The 21,977-nt window shown below is 50.7% G+C and overlaps 1 protein-coding gene across 1 annotated transcript in view; it reads left to right on the top strand.

Annotated features, from left to right (window-relative positions):
- Positions 1–20,020, top strand: part of sf3b2 (splicing factor 3b, subunit 2) — an 80,374-nt gene extending 60,354 nt beyond the window's left edge. Inside the window, exons 17-21 of the mRNA XM_059955337.1 lie at positions 795–940; positions 10,437–10,538; positions 11,177–11,276; positions 14,348–14,533; positions 19,848–20,020. Coding sequence (XP_059811320.1) covers positions 795–940; positions 10,437–10,538; positions 11,177–11,276; positions 14,348–14,533; positions 19,848–19,919 — 606 coding nt within the window. The 3' untranslated portion in view covers positions 19,920–20,020. The remainder of the gene's footprint in view (positions 1–794; positions 941–10,436; positions 10,539–11,176; positions 11,277–14,347; positions 14,534–19,847) is intronic.
- Positions 20,021–21,977: the final 1,957 nt, after the last annotated feature.

The raw sequence follows: 21,977 nt of genomic DNA, 5'->3' as shown, positions 1-21,977 counted from the left end.
GTACTTTGACAATAAATTTACTTTGAACTTTGTACCATTGGAAACGAGGTACGGGAATCTCGAGTCTCACACCAACATGTTCAGGAACAGCTATTACCCTTCAACCACCTGCCTCCTGAACCGGCGCGGACAACTTCACTCACCTCAACACTGAACTGATTCCACGACACGCAGACTCTCTTTCAAGGACTCCTTTACCACTCGTTCTCAGTTACCTTTATTTGCCCGGTTTCCCATCTTCTGCAGGCTGTCTTGTCTGTTTTTGTCTGGTTTATCACGAATTTTTACCTCTTTCCCTGTAAGTACCCGCAAGAAAAGTGAATCTCGGGGTCGCAAATGGTAACATCAGGTACTTTGATGGTAAGTTCACTCTGAGCTTCGAGGTTTTTCCTGGAGCTTGTTTCTTGCTCCGGATTCCGGCATCGGTAGACTTGAGGTTGTCGTGGCTGGTCGTGGGGTGGCCGGTAATGGTGGTAACAAGAAGAGGGCATGCTCAGGGAGGGGTTTGCGCGACATCTGTGGAGGGGAATGAACAGACATTTTGGGTTGGGATCTTCCATCTGGATAGCAGCACTTGTTTCTCAGTCCAGATGAAGGGTCTCGGTCTGAACATCAACCGTTCATTCCTCCTGCACAGATGCTGCCCGACCTGCTGAGATCCTCTTGTGTTTCTCAACATTCTGGTGTCCTATCGATCGGACGATCGCTGGAGGGGCTGAGGTTCCTCTCCTTCCCCGCCCTCGCAGTATAATGACCACTGGGTAAGAGGGTTTCACTCTCCCTTCCCTCTCCAGGCAAAAACCGAGGAGGAGGTGCTGGATAGGACACCCTGGGGCGAGTTGGAGCCCTCTGATGAGGAATCTTCAGAGGACGAGGAGGAAGAGGACGAAAGCGATGAAGATAAGCCGGACGACACTGGATTCATCACACCAGCGGACAGGTGCCCAGCCGGGGAGCGGGGTCGGGAGTGGGTGCCGCTTGTTCCCTGCCCTTTTGAAACCCCTTTCCCTCCAGCAGGCCAGAGCCTCCCTCATTCGCTTCCACTCGAGTCTGGTTCCAGCCAGAGAGCGTGCAGTTCCCCCTCCCCCGACCGCGATGTTACTCAAGCGGATGCACCTGGCAGGTCAGGCGGCTTCCGCAGAGAGAAATGGTCCAGGGCCCCTCATCCTGCTTGTTGCCCTTTGCGGGGTCATCGGAAGGGCATAGTTGTGAGTGCTCTGCTCTGCCCGTGGCTGTGTGAAACTGCAGGGAGTTGCGGACTCTGTCACAGAAACCAAACTGCTCTTCACGTACTGTTACGTACCCCGTAACTGGGTGTCTGACCAGCAGAGGAAGAAGAATCCATTGGAGTCTGGTGGTACCAAACTAAAGGTGTTTATTAGTAAACTGCACAATACAGTATCAAAAATGCAAATATACGTATAAAACAAGTTAGCAGTAATAAACCTAAAAGTGTAGGAATAATAATAATAATAATCAATAATAAATGAGCTCTATCGATGTCTAGGGGTAAATGAATTGTCATAGGAAAGTATAGAGTTCAGTTTATAAATGCTGAGGTGGTTATGGTTGGTGTATTGAAATCGTTGGGGGGAGAGAGAGAGAGCGAGAGAGATGTAACAGCAACAGCTGTGGCAGGGAAACCTTTTGTGGCTTTCTTAATCTGTTGTGTCATTGTGGCCATTCAGTTATGACCCCTCTGTTCTTCAGCTAGACCGTTCTTCTGTGGTGGACTCGTCACTCTGGCATGAGTGGACACACACACAAGTCCCCACCGGCCCTGCTGTAACACTGTGAGCTTTACTGACCGATCTCCTGGTTCGGTCTCTGAACCCCCCCCACCTTTCTGTGGGTTCCCAATACTCAGTCAGTGTCCACTGGTGTGCCTGAAGGGTGTCTCTCCAGACCTGTCTTTTATCCCCACTCACGATGTCTCAGCTATCCATCAACTCTGAATGACCATGTCCATCAAATCAGGCCACTCCTGCTGTCTCCTGAGGAATGTTAACGAGCAAAGTAAAGTCCTTGTAGTGGAAGGTGAATAATCCAGGAAGAGACAAAATACAGTAAATCAATAGTCTCTCTCCCCCTCTTATCTGTAGCAGATGTTCTTGCCTGGGCTTTATCTCTCTCTCTCTCTCTCTATAGCAGCATAGCAACAGCAATAGTTCGTAGTTCTCAGGAGGGGGGAAAATGGTGAACTCTGCACCCCATTGTTCATCAGGTCTGTCCATCACTCATAACAGTACTTTGCACCTCAAAGACCCTCCTGCACCCCAGACATTCTCTTCTCCCCTCTCCCGTCAGGTGGAAGATACAAAAGCCTGAAAGCACGTCCCACCAGGCTGAAGGACGGCTTCTGCGCCCGTCTTCAGACTCCTGAATGGTTCATCGTCATGGTGTGCCATGTCCTATGACATCATCATTGTGCGCCTTGTTTTATTGACCTGGGCAGTCTTGGTCACATGGCCTGGGCAGTCTTGGTCACATGGCCACGATTGTTCTTGGCTAATTTTACCACACAAGTGATTTGCTGTTGGCTTCTTCTGGGTGGTGTCTTTACAGGAGGGGTGACCCCCCCCCCCCCACTGGCCATTATCAATACTCTTCAGAGATTTCCTGCTATGGAGTCAGTGGTCACATAACCAGGACTTGTGATGTGCACCGGCTGCACATACGAACATCACCACCTGCCCCCGTGGTCTCATGTGACCCTGATCTTTTGCTAAGCAGGTGCCCGCTGGCGCACCCTACGCCTCCGTTATCAGAGGCGTATCTACACCAGTACGATAAGATGGAGTCTTGCTCTCCCGTTCTGACTTGTGTTGTCCTGCGCTGCACTTTCTCGGCGACTGTGACGCTCTACTCTGCATTCCGTTGCTGCTTTTCTCCCTTGGCCTCCCGACGAGGTGACACAGCGGTCTGTATGGACGGCAAGTGAAACAACAGTCTTTCACGGTACCTGGGTAACAGATTAATTTAGCAATCCTTGATCTGTTTTACCCTACCCTTTCGGTAAGTAGCCACGTACGAAGGCAATAAGTGCAGACCTCGCGCCTTAGGCTTGTAATGAGTCACTATGACTTCAACCTAACAGCAACATGACTCGACAATGCAGGGGAATAACGATGAGGCCTTTTCTAGCAAACAAACGTGTCTAGGGACCGCATGGTTCAAGTAAACATGAACGTAAAAGCCTGAATATTCCTTCTAAGGGAAAGAAAAGCAATTACTGTATGAGCACTGCCACACCCATGCAAATTTATCATTCGCCAGGAAACAATAACTCACTCCAGTATAAACTTGAAATTGTATTGTCAAAATATTTTCAATGATAACAAACACAATAATAGGATATACAGCCGGCCCTCCTTATCCGCAGGGGATTGGTTCCGGCACACCCCCCCCCCCCACCCCGCGGATGCCAAAGAACACGGATCACGGATGCTCAAGTCCCTTATTTAACCTGTCTCAGTGCGGTGATCTTTAGTACCCAGCGGAACCCCGGACCTTATTTAACATGTATCAGTGCGTTGGACTTTAGGACCCGGCGCAGCTCTGAATCCGCAGTGTTTCTGTTCACGAAAATAATCACGATCGCGATTGAAAATAAGGTGGAAGTAATAATGCGATTGGAAAGAGGTGAAACGCCATCGGTCATTGGAAAAGCGTTAGGCTACAGTCGGTCAACGATCGGAACAATTTTAATGGAGAATTTGAAAGGCCCTGCCCCGATGAAAGCTACAATTATTATTAAGCAACGCAGTGGTTTAATTATTGAAATACAGATGTTTCTTAATTGTTTTATATGCTAGAAAGGTAAAATATATACTATATACTAAGAAAAACGTTTGACTAACTGAAGCTAAATAATACCGGATGTACCTGTTCCGACTTCGAATCAAACTTAAAGACCAACTCAGGAACGGAACTCGTGCATAACCTGGGGACTGCCTGTACTTTTAAATCATCTCTAGATTACTTATAATACTAATACTATGTAAATAGTTGTTACACTGTATTGTTTAGGGGAAAATGACAAGAAAAATGCTCGAACAACGAGTGCTGGAGAGAGAACTTCCGGGTTTTCCCGATCCGCGGATAAGGAGGGCCGACTGTAATGCAAAATAAAGGGCCCGTTATTTATTTATTTTTATTTATGTGTGTGTATATCTTTTTTGTGCACATTATCGTTGGCACTCATTGTTGTGTAATCAATCCGGTTTGCTTCACTTTGTTTACTCGTGGTACTGAAACGGTTTTACTCTGAAGAGCCCATCATAGGGAGTGATTTTTGCAACGTGCGCTAGCTAGCTGACTAAGTTATCTGTCCGTTCTCCGTTGTTTACTAGAACCCATGTCCTTCCAAATGGGTTCTGTGGGCATTTCACCACGTTCAGCTCGGTTTCCATTCTCCTTCTCCGATCCCGCACTCCCTGGAAAATCGCACCCCAGTCTCTTCCTGCGTTCTCTCCAAAAAAATATAGTTAACAAGGCAAATCCTATTGGCTAATTCAACAAGCCCTAACTTAATCACTGAATTTTTTTTGGGGCCACGTAGGTTGGCCTAGCAGTTAACATTAAGCTATTACAACGCCAACCGTAAGTTGAGGATTCACTTCCTGCCGCTCTCTGCGAGGAGTTTGCATGTTCTTGCCTGTCGCTGTGCGGGTTTCCTCCAGACGCTCTGATTTCCTCCCACATTCCGCAGGTTATTAGCCCTGGGCACGCTATGGTTCCACTTGCAGGCTGGCCGGCACGATCCCCGCTGATTTGATTTGATTTGATGCAAGTGGCACGTTTTGCTGTGTGCTTCAGTGCATATGTGACAGATTAAAAAAATTGTTAACCTCCATAACTGTTCTACCTACTTTGCGTTTCAACTCCGAGGGAGGTGGAACCTAAGATCGTTCTGCTCCTCCATGCTGTTAAATATCCTTCCATTAACTCTGCCTTCAGGTTCGATTTTCTCAAATAACTTCCATTATTAATCAAATCATTTGCCTTGTGCTGAGCCTGCACTTACGCTAAGGGGATGCCTCTGCCAGCCAGTGAAAGGTGATCTTTGCAATTAAACGTCTCGGCGGCTCAAGAGGAGGTGGCTGCGCACGCACGGGGGGGGGCGGGGCAGAACGGTGGGATTAACCGTTTCTACGGAGTCGCATCGGCCGTGGCACAAGCCGGGCAGCTGGTGGTACAGGAGCGATACACCAGGCCCGCCAGCGCGAACGCGCCACAGTCCATCTGGATGTGGGCTGGCCTTATTCTCACAGTCGGTCGGGTTCAGCTTCTTCTTGTTCACAGCTTTGTCAGGATAGCTCCATCAAAGGGATCCTGAAATTCTTACTCTTCACAGACATCCACAAAACAAACCCCAGAGAGTGAATGAACCCCCTCCCATTGCATTAAGCAAGGGCAGAAGCATCTACACTCCCCCTCCAATTTTCTGACAGCAGAAGCACTGATACCCCCCACCCCCCACATCCTTTTTTAAAAAAGTTGTAATATATTTTTAATCTAGAGATTTAGCGCGGAGCAGAAGCACCCGGCCCAACAAGCTGCAGCTGCCAGCCCCCCCCCCCCCCTCCCCATTTAGCCCTAACCTAATCACGGGGCAATTTACAATGACCAGTGAACCAGAGCACCCTGTGAAAACCCACTTGCTTGTGCCAAGAACAAATGAACTTCTTGCAGGCAGAGCCAGAATTGAACTTTGAAGTCTGAACTCCGCCCTTGAGCCGTAATAGAGTCGCACTAACCCCTGTGTTACAGATTACGTACGTCCTAGCTTTTGCAGCCTGGGGACGGGTCTGTCACTGTGTAACACCGGGGTACGGTACCGGTGGGGACGGGTCTGTCACTGTGTAACACCGGGGTACGGTACCGGTGGGGACGGGTCTGTCACTGTGTGACACCGGGGTACGGTACCGGTGGGGACGGGTCTGTCACTGTGTGACACCGGGGTACGGTACCGGTGGGGACGGGTCTGTCACTGTGTGACACCGGGGTACGGTACCGGTGGGGACGGGTCTGTCACTGTGTGACACCGGGGTACGGTACCGGTGGAGACGGGTCTGTCACTGTGTAACACCGGGGTACGGTACCGGTGGAGACGGATCTGTCACTGTGTGACACCGGGGTACGGTACCAGTGGAGACGGGTCTGTCACTGTGTAACACCGGGGTACGGTACCAGTGGGGACGGGTCTGTCACTGTGTAACACCGGGGTACGGTACCGGTGGAGACGGGTCTGTCACTGTGTGACACCGGGGTACGGTACCGGTGGAGACGGGTCTGTCACTGTGTAACACCGGGGTACGGTACCGGTGGGGACGGGTCTGTCACTGTGTAACACCGGGGTACGGTACCGGTGGAGACGGGTCTGTCACTGTGTAACACCGGGGTACGGTACAGGTGGGGATGGGTCCGTCGCTGTGTAACACCGGGGTACGGTACCAGTGGGGACGGGTCTGTCACTGTGTAACACCGGGGTACGGTACCAGTGGGGAAGGGTCTGTCACTGTGTAACACCGGGGTACGGTACCGGTGGGGACAGGTCTGTCACTGTGTAACACCGGGGTACGGTACCAGTGGGGACGGGTCTGTCACTGTGTAACACCGGGGTACGGTACCGGTGGAGACGGGTCTGTCACTGTGTAACACCGGGGTACGGTACCAGTGGGGACGGGTCTGTCATTGTGTAACACCGGGGTACGGTACCAGTGGGGACGGGTCTGTCACTGTGTAACACCGGGGTACAGTACCAGTGGGGACGGGTCTGTCACTGTGTAACACCGGGGTACGGTACCAGTGGGGACGGGTCTGTCACTGTGTAACACCGGGGTACGGTACCGGTGGGGACGGGTCTGTCACTGTGTAACACTGGGGTACGGTACCGGTGGGGACGGGTCTGTCACTGTGTAACACCGGGGTACGGTACAGGTGGGGACGGGTCTGTCACTGTGTAACACCGGGGTACGGTACAGGTGGGGATGGGTCCGTCGCTGTGTAACACCGGGGTACGGTACAGGTGGGGATGGGTCCGTCGCTGTGTAACACCGGGGTACAGTACTAGTGGGGACAGTCTTGTCATTGTACAGTTGGCCCTCCGTATCCGTGGATTCAACCAACCGCGGATCGGGAAGGAAACCCGGGAGTTCTGTCTCCAGCAGTCGTTGTTTGAACATTGTTCGCCTCGCGTCTCGTGTTGTGCGCACCCTTTGTTTCTGCGAAAAAGTGGCTCCTAAAAAGCAATTAAGTGGTCAAAGCAGCCCCTCAAAGGCTAAGAGGGAGCATAAAGTACTGTAATCTACCATTGTTCACTTCGTGTCTCGTTGGCCTTGTGTTGTGAGCAAGAGGAAGGAGTTTAAAGCTAGTAAGGGATGGCTGGCTAGCTATGTAAAGCATTACAGCCTCAAGAACTTAAAGATCACGGGAGAATCGACCGAGGCCGCATCAGCGTTTCCAGAAGAGCTGTGATGGTTGCGCCTGTACTGAACATGTACAGACTTTTTTCTCTTGTTGTTATTCCATAAATGATACAGTATAACAACTATTTACATAGCATTTACATTGTATTGGGTATTGTAAGTAATCTAGAGATGATTTAAACTATCAGGGAGGATGTGTGTAGGTTATATGCAAATACTACGCCATTTTATACATGGGACTTGAGGATCCGCGGGAGGTCCCAGAACTAAACCCCCGAGGATACGGAGGGCCGACTGTATAACACTAGGGTACAGTATCTGTGGGGCCGGGTCTGTCACTGTTTAACACTGGGGTACTCTACTGATGGGGATGTGTCTGACACTATAGTGGTGAGGTTGTGGTGCAGTACAAACGGGGATCGTTAGCCAGATGTTATGGGCCGAATGCTGATACCCTGCCCCTTTTTCTTCGGGTCACAGCCATCTTCTATCACAGTGGTTTTTAGCTGCGCCTCTAGTAATCACTTTATTGACAGAGTGCCAACTGGCGTGCCCGCCTCAACCGTGCATAAGGAACGTCTGGGACCGGGTGTGCAGCGACACTTTAGAAGGACGTCCGTTCAGAACAGAGATCGGGAGGGTTTTCTTTAGCCAGAGGGTGGTGAGTCTGTGGAATTCATTGCCACAGATGTCTGTGGGGGCCAAGTCATTGTCTATATTTAAAGCAGAGGTGGATAGGTTGTTGATTAGTAATGGCGTCAAAGGTTACGGGGAGAATGACGTTGAGCGGGATGATAGCTCAGCCGTGATTGAAGGCTGGAGCAGACTCAGTGACCTGATTCCTCTCCTGTGTGCTGTTGGGGTCTTGCATTGCCGCGGGAGATCTTTCAGAGCACGCGTTGATTTTATACGGTGTGGATGAAGGTCTTTCGGCCCTAAGTCTGTAGCCCAGCAAGCTCGTCCCCACCTGCCTACGTCTGTCCCATCGCTCTCTTAATCTCTCCTGTTCACGCCCGTGGTTAACGTGCCGGCCTGTAACGTGCTCCCCGGCGGCTCGTCCCCAATGCACACCGCCCTCTCCATGAAGAAGCCTACCCCCTGATCTGAGACCCGGTGGCTGCAACTTGTTTTTCGAGACGTTTGACCCCCTGGGACCTTGAGCCCCGGGCAGCTCCCGGATAAAAATGTTACTTAGCAGCAGAGTGCTTCCATCTCGCAAAGATCGCTTTATGAATATTTCAGTGGCATGGCCGCTGGCTTAAAGCAATCCCTGATTCATGATTTTGTGATGCGATCGACCGCTACCTGGAGATTTGTGCTTTCAATTAAGTTGTAATCAATTTCCTTGTATCTTAGCATGGTTTGGAGAGCCTCGCGGGATATTAACAGCGCGTGCGGCCACTGCCAAGTGGAAATACTGTCCGTCCAGCTGTTCTGGATGTCATTACTCAGGCTTTGATTTCAATCCTGTGTTCCCTCAGTCCGATCCCCCTCAGTCATGCCCGCTGAAATCTTGCACGGGTGGATTTTTGCATTGCAGGGGAATTAATGGTTGTGGAGTTCAAAAGATTAGCCTGATTTGTCACACGGACATGAAAGCCCGCAGCGAAATGCGCCACTTATGTCAGCGGCCACCACAGTCCGAGGATGTGCTGGGGGCAGCCCGCGAGAGGCACCACACTGATGCCAGCCCATTTATTTTGGTGAGATACAGCGCAGAATAGGCCTTTCCAGCCCTCGATCTGCACCGGCCAGCAATCGCACGATTTAACGCTAGCCTAATAGGTACAGGTGGACCCCGTTTTTTGAATGTTCGCTTTACAACAGCCCGCTGTTACGAAAGACCTACATCAGTACCTGTTTTCGCTAAACAAAGAGGATTTTCACTTCTACGGAAAAAAATGATGCCCACTTTATACGTGTGTTTACCCCGAGAAAGACGACAATGACCGTGAAGCCCTGTCCGTGGGCATGTACGTGCCTATTTGTTTTTCTCTCCAAATCGATTTTGGCTCGCTGTCTTCCCGATTTGATAAGTGAAACTACACTGTACATACAATATTTCTACTTTATATAGGCTGTATATTTATTGTATCTTTCCTGCCTTTACTATATGCTAGTGTTATTGTAGGTTTTATGTGTTATTTGGTTTGATTTGGTAGATTTTTTGGGTCTGGGAACGCTCAAAAATATTTTCCATATAAATCAATGGTAATTGCTTCTTCGCTTTACGACATTCCGGTTTACAAATGGTTTCATAGGAATGCTGTACCTTCGGATAGCGGAGGAAACCCAGGCGGTCGCCGGGGAGAACACAGAGTCCTCACAGGTGGTGGCGGGGATTGAACCCAGGTCGCCTGTACCGTAAAGCGTTGGGCTGGCAGGTGTGGCCGAATGTACGGCCAGGTTAATCAAAATCGTATTGAGTGGCAGAGCAGATTTGCTGGGCCAGACGGCCCCCTCCTGATCTTATTCTAAAGCTTATTCTTCCTTTGGGGGGCTAAGCTCTGGAATTGTTTGCCCCATTCCCTCCCCCGAACACCTCCGCCTCCTTGGTACTTACAAGTCGTTCCCACTACACCAAGTGACCCGGACTAATGTGGGGCATGTGGTGCCCCACAGACACAAGTTGCTGCCAGTCTCCAGGTATTTGGGGGGGGATCTGGTGTCTCCCGGGAGGGCTGGGTGGGGTCTGGCATCCTGGCCTCCCAAAAGGGACCTTCAGCTCTCTGACCACCAACCAGAATCGGTCCCTCACCCACACGTTGGTGGGGGGGGGGGCAGGGTCGGGGAAGGTTAACCCGCTGACCCCGCAGGTCGTTGGCGTGGAAGTTGCCTGTCGCTCTGTGACTCGGCGGGAGGCTGGGATCGGTCCCCGGGGCTGTGAGGCAGTGGCTGTACCTACTGCGCGATGGGCATCGGCCGGGACCGAGAGGCCCCGAGAGCCACTGCCCCTCTGGTGTCAGCGCGACTGACCGCGTGCCCTCTCACTTTCTGTCTTGGCAGTGGTCTGATCACGCCAGGAGGGTTCTCCTCGGTCCCGGCAGGAATGGAGACCCCAGAACTCATTGAGCTGCGGAAGAAGAAGATCGAGGAAGCCATGGATGGGTGAGGAACGGTGGTGCCCGGGGTCCCTGGTGTACCCTCAGCCTGTGCTCACTCTCTGGCGGGCGAGGGAGGGAGGGGGAGAGAGTGGTCATGAATCTGAGGTGATGGGAGGTAACTTGGTAAACATTGAAAGGCCTAGATAGAGCGGGCACTTCGCTGTAGTGGAGAGTCGAGGAACAGAGGGCTCACCCTCCGAGGACGGAGGTGAGGAGGAGTTTCTTCAGCCGGAGGCTGGTGAATCTGTGGAATTCGTTGCCACAGACGGCTGTGGAGGCCGGGTCAGTGGGTATATTTAAAGCAGAGGTTGACGGGTTCCTGATTAGCGAGGGCGTCAAAGGTTTCGGGGAGAAGAGGAATCAGTCGTGATCGGATGGAAGATGAAACAGCCAAATTCTGCTGCTGTGTTTTATGGATGTGACAGCGGGGTGGGGGGGGGGGGGTGGTGATTCAGGGTAATAGTTTGTGGGGTGGTGGGAGATTGGTTGAGCTGGGGGTTTGGTAACTCCAGGCCGGAAACATTGGAGTCTGTCGTGAGGCTGTCGGGAGGAGGGCGAGACAGGTGCACGGGTGGGGTGACCAGCCTCTCCGCGAGCCTGAATGTATGTGCCTGTTTTTCCCCCCCCCCGCCAATCCCACAGCGGCGAGACCCCACAGCTGTACATCCCGGTGCCAGAAAAGAGGACAGCGACAATCGGCGGAGCGATGATGGGTTCCACGCACATCTACGACATGTCGGCGGTGAGTCTTGGGGAAAGGTGTCGGCCTGCTGCCTGTTTGCACATCTCGTCTAATCCGCTTTCGTTGGTCATAGTCCTATCAGCGTCCTTCCCCCACCCCACCCCCCCCCCCCCACACAGGAGGAGGGGACCAACTACAGCGGGAAGTTCTTAATGTATCTGTCTCTACGGCCACCCCTTTTTACACACCCACCATTGTGTTTTTTTTAAACACAACTACCTCTGACATTCCACCACCACCTCCCCCCCCCCCCCCCCCATAGTTTAAATATACCCAATGAATTCCACAGATTCAACACCCCCACCAATATTTTCCCCTTGGAAAAAAAGTGTGTATCCATTCACAATGGAAATAAGGTTGAAAGAGCACAGATTTTGCCAGGACCTGAGTTATAAGAAAAGATTGAATAAGTTGGAATTTCATTCCTCGTACCATAGAAGATTGAGGGGAGATTTGATAGAGGTGTACACTATGAGGGGTATGGATAGGGTACTGCAAACAGGCATTTTCCACTGAGGTTGGAAAGGGCTAAGGGTGAAAGGTGAAAAGTTTAAGGGGAACACGAGGGGAAACTTCTTCACTCAGAGGGTGGTGAGAGTGTGGAACGAGCTGCCAGCACAAGTGGTGCATGCGAGCTCGATTTCAACGCTAAAGCGAAGTTCGGATAGATACGTGGATGGGAGGGGTGTGGAGGGCTGTTGTTCCACAAGTCGATGGGAGCGGGCAGTTTAAATGGAATGGCTCAGCACAGAGTAGATGGGCTGAATGGCCTGTTTCTGTGCCGTACTTCTGTACAATTGTGTGTCTCCTGTGCTCTTGTACACCTCTCCTCCTCCTTCACTCCAGAGAGAAGCTCTGGTTTGTTCTGTGAACACTACCTCACTATTTTGCTCTTTTTTTGCGCTTATTTTTTAAAACAATATTTCTTATTGTGATTTTTTTTAAATGTATTTCAAATACTGCAAAACAATAAATTTTACAACATATGTCGTTGATGTTAAACCTGATTCTAATTGTTCCCTCATCCCCTCTTCTCGTGTTCCCAATATGATTATTTGGGGTTCTCAATCTTATCTGCCAGGGATATCTCATGGAAGCTTGTTTATATAACTTTTATTTCTCCGTCTTAAAAACACTATGATCTCTATTCTGCAAGTGATTTGCTGTGTTGTAGTTGCTTTTACCTGCTGTATGCCTTTTCTGCGCCCCCCGCCCCCTTCAATGACTTTTGCCATTAAGACGTCTCTGATCTCGCCTCCCAAGCGTTGTTTAATCTTGCCCTGTGTGCGCTTCATTTGAGGCCAGCGTGCGCTTGCTGCACCTTTTGTTCAGGCTCGGCCGCACGCACGCTATTTTTGTTCTCTTTAGTAGGTCACACACAGGGCAAGCATCAGCCGTGTCCTTTGAGATGCCGCGTGTGGCCACGCTTTATGGAGCAGCTTTCTCTCGCGCTCGTTTAGAATACAGAATGTAGAACAGTACGGGCCCTTTAGCCCATGATCCTGTGCTGATCTTTTTATCTACTCTGAGGTCAGTCTAACCCACCTATGATCCTCTGAACGTAGCCCTCCATTTTTCTATCATCCACGTGCCTACCTCACTTAAAGTCCTCTACCACCACCTCTGGCGGTGTGCCTCACACACCCACCGCTGGTGTGACTGGCATCTCCCCTACACTTTACTGCAACTACCTTAAAATTGTACAAGAGAACCCCTTTTTTAACTGGGCGTCTCCGGAAACACAACTCGTTGATGCCTCGCTAACGGCCACTGGACTCTGTGGCGAGGAGCTCACCCTCCTCAGGGCCCCCACCAAACCGGAGAGGTCGGGATGTCTCACCCACCCAAACACCCCCACCGCAGTCGCCTGTCGGTAACAAATGACAGATCACACACTGCATACAATTATAAAGACCGTATATTTATGAGCGTTAACTTAACCGGAGAGTCGTTAAAGAAAAAGAGCAAAAAGGGCCCGTTATACTCGCGTGCTGAACCCTCAGCCTGCGTGAAAGCACTCACCACCTTCTGAATGTCGCTCAGAATCTAACGAACGAAGGAGCTTTCCCGCGGGAGTATTGCTCCTTCCTCTTCGAAGCCATTTGTCTGTACAAAGCACCTTGTACAACAGGGACGCCATCCTCCTTATCTTCCCTCCTGTCTTCTCCCAGCTCCGGCACCCCCTCCCCACACCAGTGTCTGTGCCCAGAGTTCCCTAGAACCGTCTCCCAATTCCACCATCCTGATTGGCTGACGTGACGTGCCTAAGTTTGCTCAGCATAGCCCCTAATCTCTAGCTCAAACCCGAACGGGCTGAAAGCAGAGCAGAACTGCCCAAATGAAATACCTACAGCATAGCAGTAAAAATCTTATCCAGGGCATAACATGAGCTATATCCACCCTGGGGAAAGTCCCTCTGCCTCTCATCATCTTACGCACCGCTATCCTCCTTCGCTCCAAAGAGAAAAGCCCCAGCTCGCTCAACCTTTCCTCTTAAGTTGCACCCTCTAATCCGGGCCTGGTAAGTTAGGCCATAGGCTATAGGATAAGAATTAGGCCGTTTGGCCCATCGAGTGCTCCGCCATTTCATCACAGCTGATCCGATTTTTCTCTCTCAGCCCCGGTCTCCTGCCTTCTCCCCATATCCCTTCATACCCTGACCAATCAAGAATCCTATCAACCTCTGCCTTAAATATGCATAAAGACTCGGCCTCCTCAGCTGCCTGTGGCAACAAATTCCACAGATTCACCACTCTCTGGCGGAAGAATCTCCTTTGCACACTCTCCAAAGCTTCCACGTCTGTTCTATAATGATGTGACCAGAACTGAAGGTGTGTGGTCAAACCAGGGTTTTATAGAGCTGCGTTTGAACTCAATCCCACCAATAAAGATGGCCAACCCATCGTACGCCTTCTTAACCACGCTATCAACTTGCTTGGCAACTTTGAGGGTGGACGTGGCCAGTCCCAGAATCCCACTGTTTCTCCACACTGTAATCTTCCCCTCCGCCCTCCCACGTGACACACTCGCCCGTCCCAGCCGCTCACTATGTACCTGTTCCCCCTCTCCAGGTGATGAGTCGGAAAGGACCCGCCCCGGAGACCCAGGGCATCGAGGTCGCCCTGGCTCCAGAGGAGTTGGAGCTCGACCCCATGGCCATGACCCAGAAGTACGAGGAGCGGGTCAGGGAGCAGCAGGCACAGGTCGAGAAGGAGGACTTCAGTGACATGGTGGCCGAGCACGCAGCCAAGCAGAAGGTAGGCCCGCCACCCTCCCTTTTACTTTATTAGGGGGTATCTAATGTCCGTGGTCTTCGGCTGCTGTATCCCGTTCACTTCACGGTTCGACGTGTTGTGCGTTCAGAGATGCTCTTCTGCACCCCACTGTTGTAACGGGTGGTTATCTGAGTTACTGTCACCTTCCTGCCCGCTCGAACCAGTCTGGCCGTTCTCCTCCGACCTCTCTCTTTGCCCACAGAACTGCCACTCGCTGGCCTTTTTGTTTCCCGCACCGTTCTCTGTAAGCTCTAGAGACTGCTGTGCATGGAAATCCCAGGAGATCAACGGCTTTTGAGATACTCAAACCACCCCATCTGGCACCAACAATCATTCCACAATCGTAGTCACTCAGATCACAATTCTTCCCCATTCTGGTGTTCGGTCTGAACAACTGAACCTCTTGACCGTGTCTGCATGCTTTTATGCACTGAGTTGCTGCCATGTGATTTTGCATTAACGAGTGAGTGTACCTAATAAAGTGGCCACTGAGAATACTTGCACATCCCAAAGTTTGTTCGTGGCTTCATGCATCGTTGGTTAAACTTGCCCTGTCTTAGTTTTTTTGAGAAGGCTACCAAGAAAGTTGATGAAGACAAGGCAGTAGACGGTGTCTACAGTGACTCTAGCGAGGACTTTGACAAAGTCCCATGTGGGAGAGTGTTCACTCTCCTGGCATTCAGAATGAGGTAGTTAATTGGCTTTGTGGGAGAAGCCAAGCGAGCGGTAGTAGAGGGTTGCCCCTCTGACTGGAGGCCTGTGACTAGTGGAGAGCCGTGGAGGTTGGTGCTGGGTCCATTGTGGTTTGTCATCTGTTTCGACGATCCGGGCGATAATGTGGTAGGCTGGATCGGCAAACTTGCAGATGCAAGTTCGAGGGCATAGTGGACAGCAGGGAAGGCTATCGAAGTTAGTAGCGGGAGCTGGACTAGCTGGGAAAACAGGCTGGAAAATGGCAGATGGAATTTAATGCAGTCAAGTGCGAGGGTTCGCACTTCGGTAGGACCATGAGGGCACTGAGGAGTGTGGAGGAACAGAGGGATCTGGCAACGCAGGTCTGTAATTCGTTGAAAGTGGCGTCATAGGTAGATAGGGTCACAAAGAAAGCTTTTGGCACGTTGGCCTTCGCAAATCAAAGTACTGAGTACAGGAGAGGGGATGTTGTGTTGACGTTGTATAAGACATTGGCAAGGCCTAATTTGGAGTATCGTGCGCAGTTTTGGTCACCGACCTACAGGAAAGATGTAAATAAGGTTGAAAGAGCGCAGAGAAAATTTACAAGGATGTTACTGGGACTTGAGGACCTGAGTTTATAGGGAAAGGTTGAATAGGTTAGGACTTTATTCCCTGGAGCGCAGGAGAATGAGGGAAGGTTTGATTGAGGTATACAGAATTATGAGGGGTGCTGTTTCCACTGAGCTTTTCAGTAAAAGGTGAAATACTTAAGAGGAAATCTTCACTCGGAGTGTGGATCGAGCTGCCAGTGGAAGAGGTGGATGCAGGGTCGATTGCGACGATTAAGAGGAGTTTGGGTAAGTATATGGATGGGCGGGTGTGTGTAGGCTACAGACAAGGTGTGGATGATGGGACTAGGCAGAGGTTTGGCACAACCTTGATGGGCCAAAGGGCCTCTCTGCGCTGTAAGACTCATCTGTCTTGGGCCCAGCACATGGATGTAATCACAAGGAAGGCATTTCAGTGCGTTTTTTCTTTCTTGGGAGGCATCGGGCAGGAGCCTGAAGTCCCACACCACCAGGCTCAGGAGCGTCTACTTCCCTTCAACCGTTCGGTTCTCTAACCAGCCGGCACAACCCTCATCACTAGCTCAGTAATAGTGACATTGAGAAGGGCAGTTCTCTTTTGTTCTAACTGTGTTCTCTCTTGTTTAATAAAGAAGTGTACCATTTTATGTTTAATTTGGTTTTCTTGTGAACGCCGCTTATCTGAATCTCTGAGCCTGTGACGCTTCTGCAAGCAAGATTTTCATTGCACCTGTTCACACAGACTGGTGCACGTGACAATGACTTCAGTGTGACTTTGAGGGGTTATCTTAGTTCTAAATGCACAAGGGGAAAAAAATAAGTTCAAAGTAAATTTTATTATCAGAGTAGAAACATAGAAAATAGGTGCAGGAGTAGGCCATTCGGCCCTTCGAGCCTGTACCACCATTCAGTATGATCATGGCTGATCATCCAACTCAGAACCCTGTACCTGATTTCTCTCCATACCCCCGATCCCTTTAACCACAAGGGCCATATCTAACTTCCTCTTAAATATAGCCAATGAACCGGCCTCAACTGCTTCCTGTGGCAGAGAATTCCACAGTTTCACCACTCTCTGTGTGAAGTTTTTCCTCATGTGTGTCACCACATACAGTCCTAAGATTAATGTCCCTGCGGGTATACTCAGCAAATCTATAGAATAGTAACTGTAAACAGGATCAAAGAAAGGTCAACCAGAGTGCAGAAGACAACAAACTGTGCAAATGCAAATATAAATAAATAGCAATAAATAACGAGAACGTGAGGTAAAGAGTCCTTAAAGTGAGATCACTGGTTGTGGGAACATCTCAATGGATGGGCAAGTGAGTGTGGTTATCCCCTTTTGCTCAAGAGCCTGATAGTTGAGGGGTAGTAACTGTTCCTGAACCCTGGTGGTGCGAGTCCTGAGGCTCCTGCACCTCCTTCCTGATGGTTGAGGGGTAGTAACTGTTCCTGAACCCTGGTGGTGCGAGTCCCGAGGCTCCTGCACCTCCTTCCTGATGGTTGAGGGGTAGTAACTGTCCCTGAACCCGGTGGTGCGAGTCCTGAGGCTCCTGTACCAACTTCCTGATGGTTGAGGGGTAGTAACTGTTCCTGAACCCTGGTGGTGCGAGTCCTGAGGCTCCTGTACCTCCTTCCTGATGGCTGAGGGGTGTTAACTGTTCCTGAACCTGGTGGTGCGAGTCCTGAGGCTCCTGTACCTTCTACCCGATGGCTGAGGGGTGTTAACTGTTCCTGAACCTGGTGGTGCGAGTCCGGAGGCTCCTGTACCTCCTTCCTGATGAAGGAGGGGTAGTAACTGTTCCTGAACCTGGTGGTGCGGGTCCTGAGGCTCCTGTACCAACTTCCTGATGGTTGAGGGGTAGTAACTGTTCCTGAACCTGGTGGTGCGGGTCCTGAGGCTCCTGTACCAACTTCCTGATGGTTGAGGGGTAGTAACTGTTCCTGAACCTGGTGGTGCGGGTCCTGAGGCTCCCGTACCAACTTCCTGATGGGTGAGGGGTAGTAACTGTTCCTGAACCTGGTGGTGCGGGTCCTGAGGCTCCTGTACCTCCTTCCTGATGGCAGCAGCCAGAAGAGAGCACGACCCGGGTGGTGGGGATCCCTGATGATGGATGCTGCTTTCCTACGACAGCGTTTCATGTAGAGGTGCTCAACAATTGGGAGGGCTTTACCCATGATGTACTAGGCCGAATCCACTGCCTTTTTGTAGGATTTTCCATTGAAAGGCATTGGTGGGTTTTTTTGTTTTTCTTTTACAGTATTTTTATTCAGAAGAAAAAACAAGATTTACAGAGTGCAACACATAGATACATCTCAACATAACTTGTGTACATTCATATTATAATAAAATTGATCAGTATGTTATAGCATATCACATAAAGGTATACCACTCCATAATCAAAAATTTAAAGATAGGTCATACATCATAAAAGAAATTTTTTATATATAAAAAAAGTCAACCCCCTACCAACTACCAGGCCGTGATGCTGCCAGTCAGTACACTCTCCACTACACATCTGTAGAAGTCTGTCAGGGATGGGTAAACATGTGGAATTCTGTGGCCCAGAGGCCAAGTCAATAACAAGGTAGAGAAGTTAGGCGCCAAAGAAGAATGTCAAATGCTGCCGGGAGAGGGTGGAATGTTTTAGCAAGGCGGAGCATTGCTCTGGGTTGAGCAGCAAGAACAGAAGGATAATTAGTTAACCTACCTACCTTTTTCAATTAAAAAAAAAATCACAACGTACTCCAGCCTAATTCAGATACCTTGTATTTTCTCGTGTCCCAGGGAAGAGGTTCCCCAACTGGGGTCCACGGAGCCCTTGCTTAATGGTATTGGTCCATGGCATAAAGAGGGTTGGGGAACCCTGACCCAGTGAGGGACAACATTCTCGATGACGGTAAAAGTCTCTGGGCCTGTACTTGATAGTTTAGAAGGACGAGAGAGGGATCTCATTGAAACCTAGACCGGATGGACATGGAGAGAATGTTTCCTATTGTCTAGATCCAGAGGGCGCAGCCTCAGAACACAGGGACGTCCATTTAGAATGAAGATGAGGAGGAATTTCTTTAGCCAGGTGGTGGTGAGTCTGCGGGATGCTTTGCCGTAGACGACTGTCATTTAAGGCAGAGGATGATAGGTTCTTGATTAGTAAGGGGAGTGGGTAGGAGGACAGGGTTGAAGTGGCACTGCGGAAAGCTTACTGCAGCATCACAGGCACGGAGCATCAGGTAAGCAGCTTTCACCAGAAAGGCTTGAATTACACACAACATTTTACAAGAAAGAGCACAATTAGAGCCAAAAATACCCTTTCGATTACAAAGCACCTACCGGGAGTGGTGCCCTCCCTCCCTCTGGGATTCCCCGCCACCTCCACGCGACTTCTCTGCCGCCGTGCACTCCGAGCTCTGCCCCAGCGGACACTGCCGTCTCTCCCGCGCGTCCCCTGACCTCCCGTTGTGGCCCAGTGTCAAACGCTGACGTGTCGTGCTTCCATGGTGAAATAAGGCTCTGCTGCCTAGTGCATCTCTCCGATGACAGGGTGACCGAAACCGCACGCTGTACAGCTGTAACACGGGAACAGAATTGAGCCGTTCACCCGAGTCCATTCCATCATGGCTGATTTACTTACCCTCTCAACGCCTGGTCTCCATAACCTTTGCCTTTCAACCTATCAACCTCCGCTTCAAATCACTTCCTCTGTGGCAATAAATTCCGCAGATTCACCATCCTCTGGCTGAAGAAATCCTCCTCATCTCTGTTCCTTCGATTCTGTGACTGCCCTCTGGTCCTAGACTCCCCCACTGACAGGAGCATGCTTTCCTCGTCCCCCCCTTTCAATATCCGATAGGTTTTGATTAAATCTGCCCCCCGCCCCCAGCGAGTTCAGACCCAGAGCCCTCAAACTCTCCTCCTACGTTAACCTGGGATCATTCTGGCAAACGTCCGCAGGACCCCTCTCTGATACCAGCACATCCTTTCGTAGTCCTGCGTCTGAGGCAAATCTTCTAACCTGTGCCTGTCTGTCCCACAGCAAAAGAAGAGGAAAGCCCAGCCCGCTGACAGCAGTCGTGGGACGAAGAAGTACAAAGAGTTCAAGTTCTAGTCGGGGGCCCGAGCTGCCACGTTCGTTCACCCCTTCGCCGTTCCCTCCCCCATTCCCTTGTTTTACTTGTATTAAAGTTGTGACCGTTCTTTTTCTAACAATCCAGCGTCTGCTGTCTTCTGTCCTCGAGCCCCCGGGGAGAGCGTTGGCACAGGATTCGGCCCTGCCCGCGTCATGGAGCCTGTGGTGACCTGATTTCTGTTCTCGTGCCGAGGGAGGGTCGGAGGTGTGGATGAGGGAGGGACATGCAAAGGAGGGGTGGCGGTGTAGGCAAGGGAGAACGTGGAGTTGTGAGGCTGGAGTGGGTGAGGGAGATTGTGGGGTTGGGATGTTGGATACATGCTGAGGTCTGGCAATGTGGGTGAGGGAGGAACATATTCAAGATGGATGCCAGTCTAGGTGAGGGACAGACGTGTACAGGAGAGATGCCGTTGTAGGTGGGGTAGGTACATGCTGAGGGAGGGTGGTGGTTTTGTTTGAGAGAGGCGTGTGTGCAGGAGAGCCCAGCGTTAAGGCAGAGACGGCAGTGGCAGCGGAAGAGCAACGTGGGCGGGAGGGCCGCCAGTGTAGCCGGGTTAGATGCGCATTGAGCGTCGGCGATGTGGGTGAGGGAGGTGGAATGTGCCGTAGGCAAGTGAGAGACACGCGAGGAAGGCGCAGCAAAGGGCTTCCCTCAAACTGGACATTGACCAGGAACTGGTAACTGGTTCATTAACGTCTCACGTACCAAGATATGATGAAAAGTTCTCATCCACATCATCCCATACACAAGTACATCGAAGGGAGACCGATGCAGAATGTAGTGTTGTAGTTGCAGGGAGCGTGCAGTGCCTGAGATGTCAGGGGGAAGATCCCACAGTCGTTACTAGAGTGGGTAAATTCCTCCAACACTTGGACCCAACGTAGCGCTGTGCTTTTTGAGGGGATAAAGTGACAGATGTCTCATTGCAAACGAGAAAATCTGCAGACGCTGGAAATCCAGAGCAACACGCACAAAATACTGGAGGAACTCAGCAGGCCAGGCTGGAAAAGAGTAAACAGTCGACGTTTTGGGCCGAGACCCTTGATCAAGATTTTGTTTTGTGGCTGACGAATCACAAGGTGAGTAATGTTGATAATGTACTTTATCAAAAAATAAATGTACTTCAAAATGAGAATCAGATACACTGCAGATCCAATCAATCATCAAACACTCCTACCAAACAGGCAGGCCACTTTGTCACCATTGATGGTGAGGACCAACTGGTACCCGGGGGGGGGCACCTGGATGACAGACTTGAGCGGAGCCCCAACACGGAGGCTGTGTACAAGGAGGGCCGGAGTCGCCTCCACTTCCTGGGGAGACTGTGGAGTACGCGGGCCGCTCCTTCACAAGTTCTACCAGCTTGTTGTCGCCAGTACAATCTAAGACAATAGGTGCAGAGGTAGACCATTCGGCCCTTCGAGGCTGCACCGCCATTCTGAGATCATGGCTGATCATCTACTATCAATACCCGGTTCCTGCCTTGTCCCCATATCCCTTGATTCCCCTATCCATAAGATACCTATCTAGCTCCTTCTTGAAAGCATCCAGAGAATTGGCCTCCACTGCCTTCTGAGGCAGTGCATTCCAGACCCCCACAACTCTCTGGGAGAAGAAGTTTTTCCTTAACTCTGTCCTATATGACCTACCCATCATTCTCAATCCATGCCCTCTGGTACTGGACTCTCCCAGCATCTGGAACTTATTTCCTGCCTCTATCTCGTCCAATCCCTTAATAATCTTATATGTTTCAATCAGATCCCCTCTCAATCTCCTTAATTCCAGCGTGTACAAGCCCAGTCTCTCTAACCTGTCTGCGTACGACAGTCTGGACATCCCAGGAATTAACCTCGTGAATCCACGCTGCACTTCCTCCACAGCCAGGATGTCCTTCCTTAACCCTGGAGACCAAAACTACACAATACTCCAAGGGTGGTCTCACCAGGACCCTGTACAAATCTGTGCGGTGGCGTGCTGGGGCAATGGCGTCAACACGGGTGATGCTAACAGTGTTCAATAAACTGATTGGAAAGGCC

Source organism: Hypanus sabinus, chromosome 31 (genome assembly GCF_030144855.1).
Source record: "Hypanus sabinus isolate sHypSab1 chromosome 31, sHypSab1.hap1, whole genome shotgun sequence".
NCBI lineage: Eukaryota > Metazoa > Chordata > Chondrichthyes > Myliobatiformes > Dasyatidae > Hypanus > Hypanus sabinus.
The sequence above is the reverse complement of the archived record's forward strand: the minus strand, read 5'-3'. Positions and strand labels throughout refer to the sequence as shown.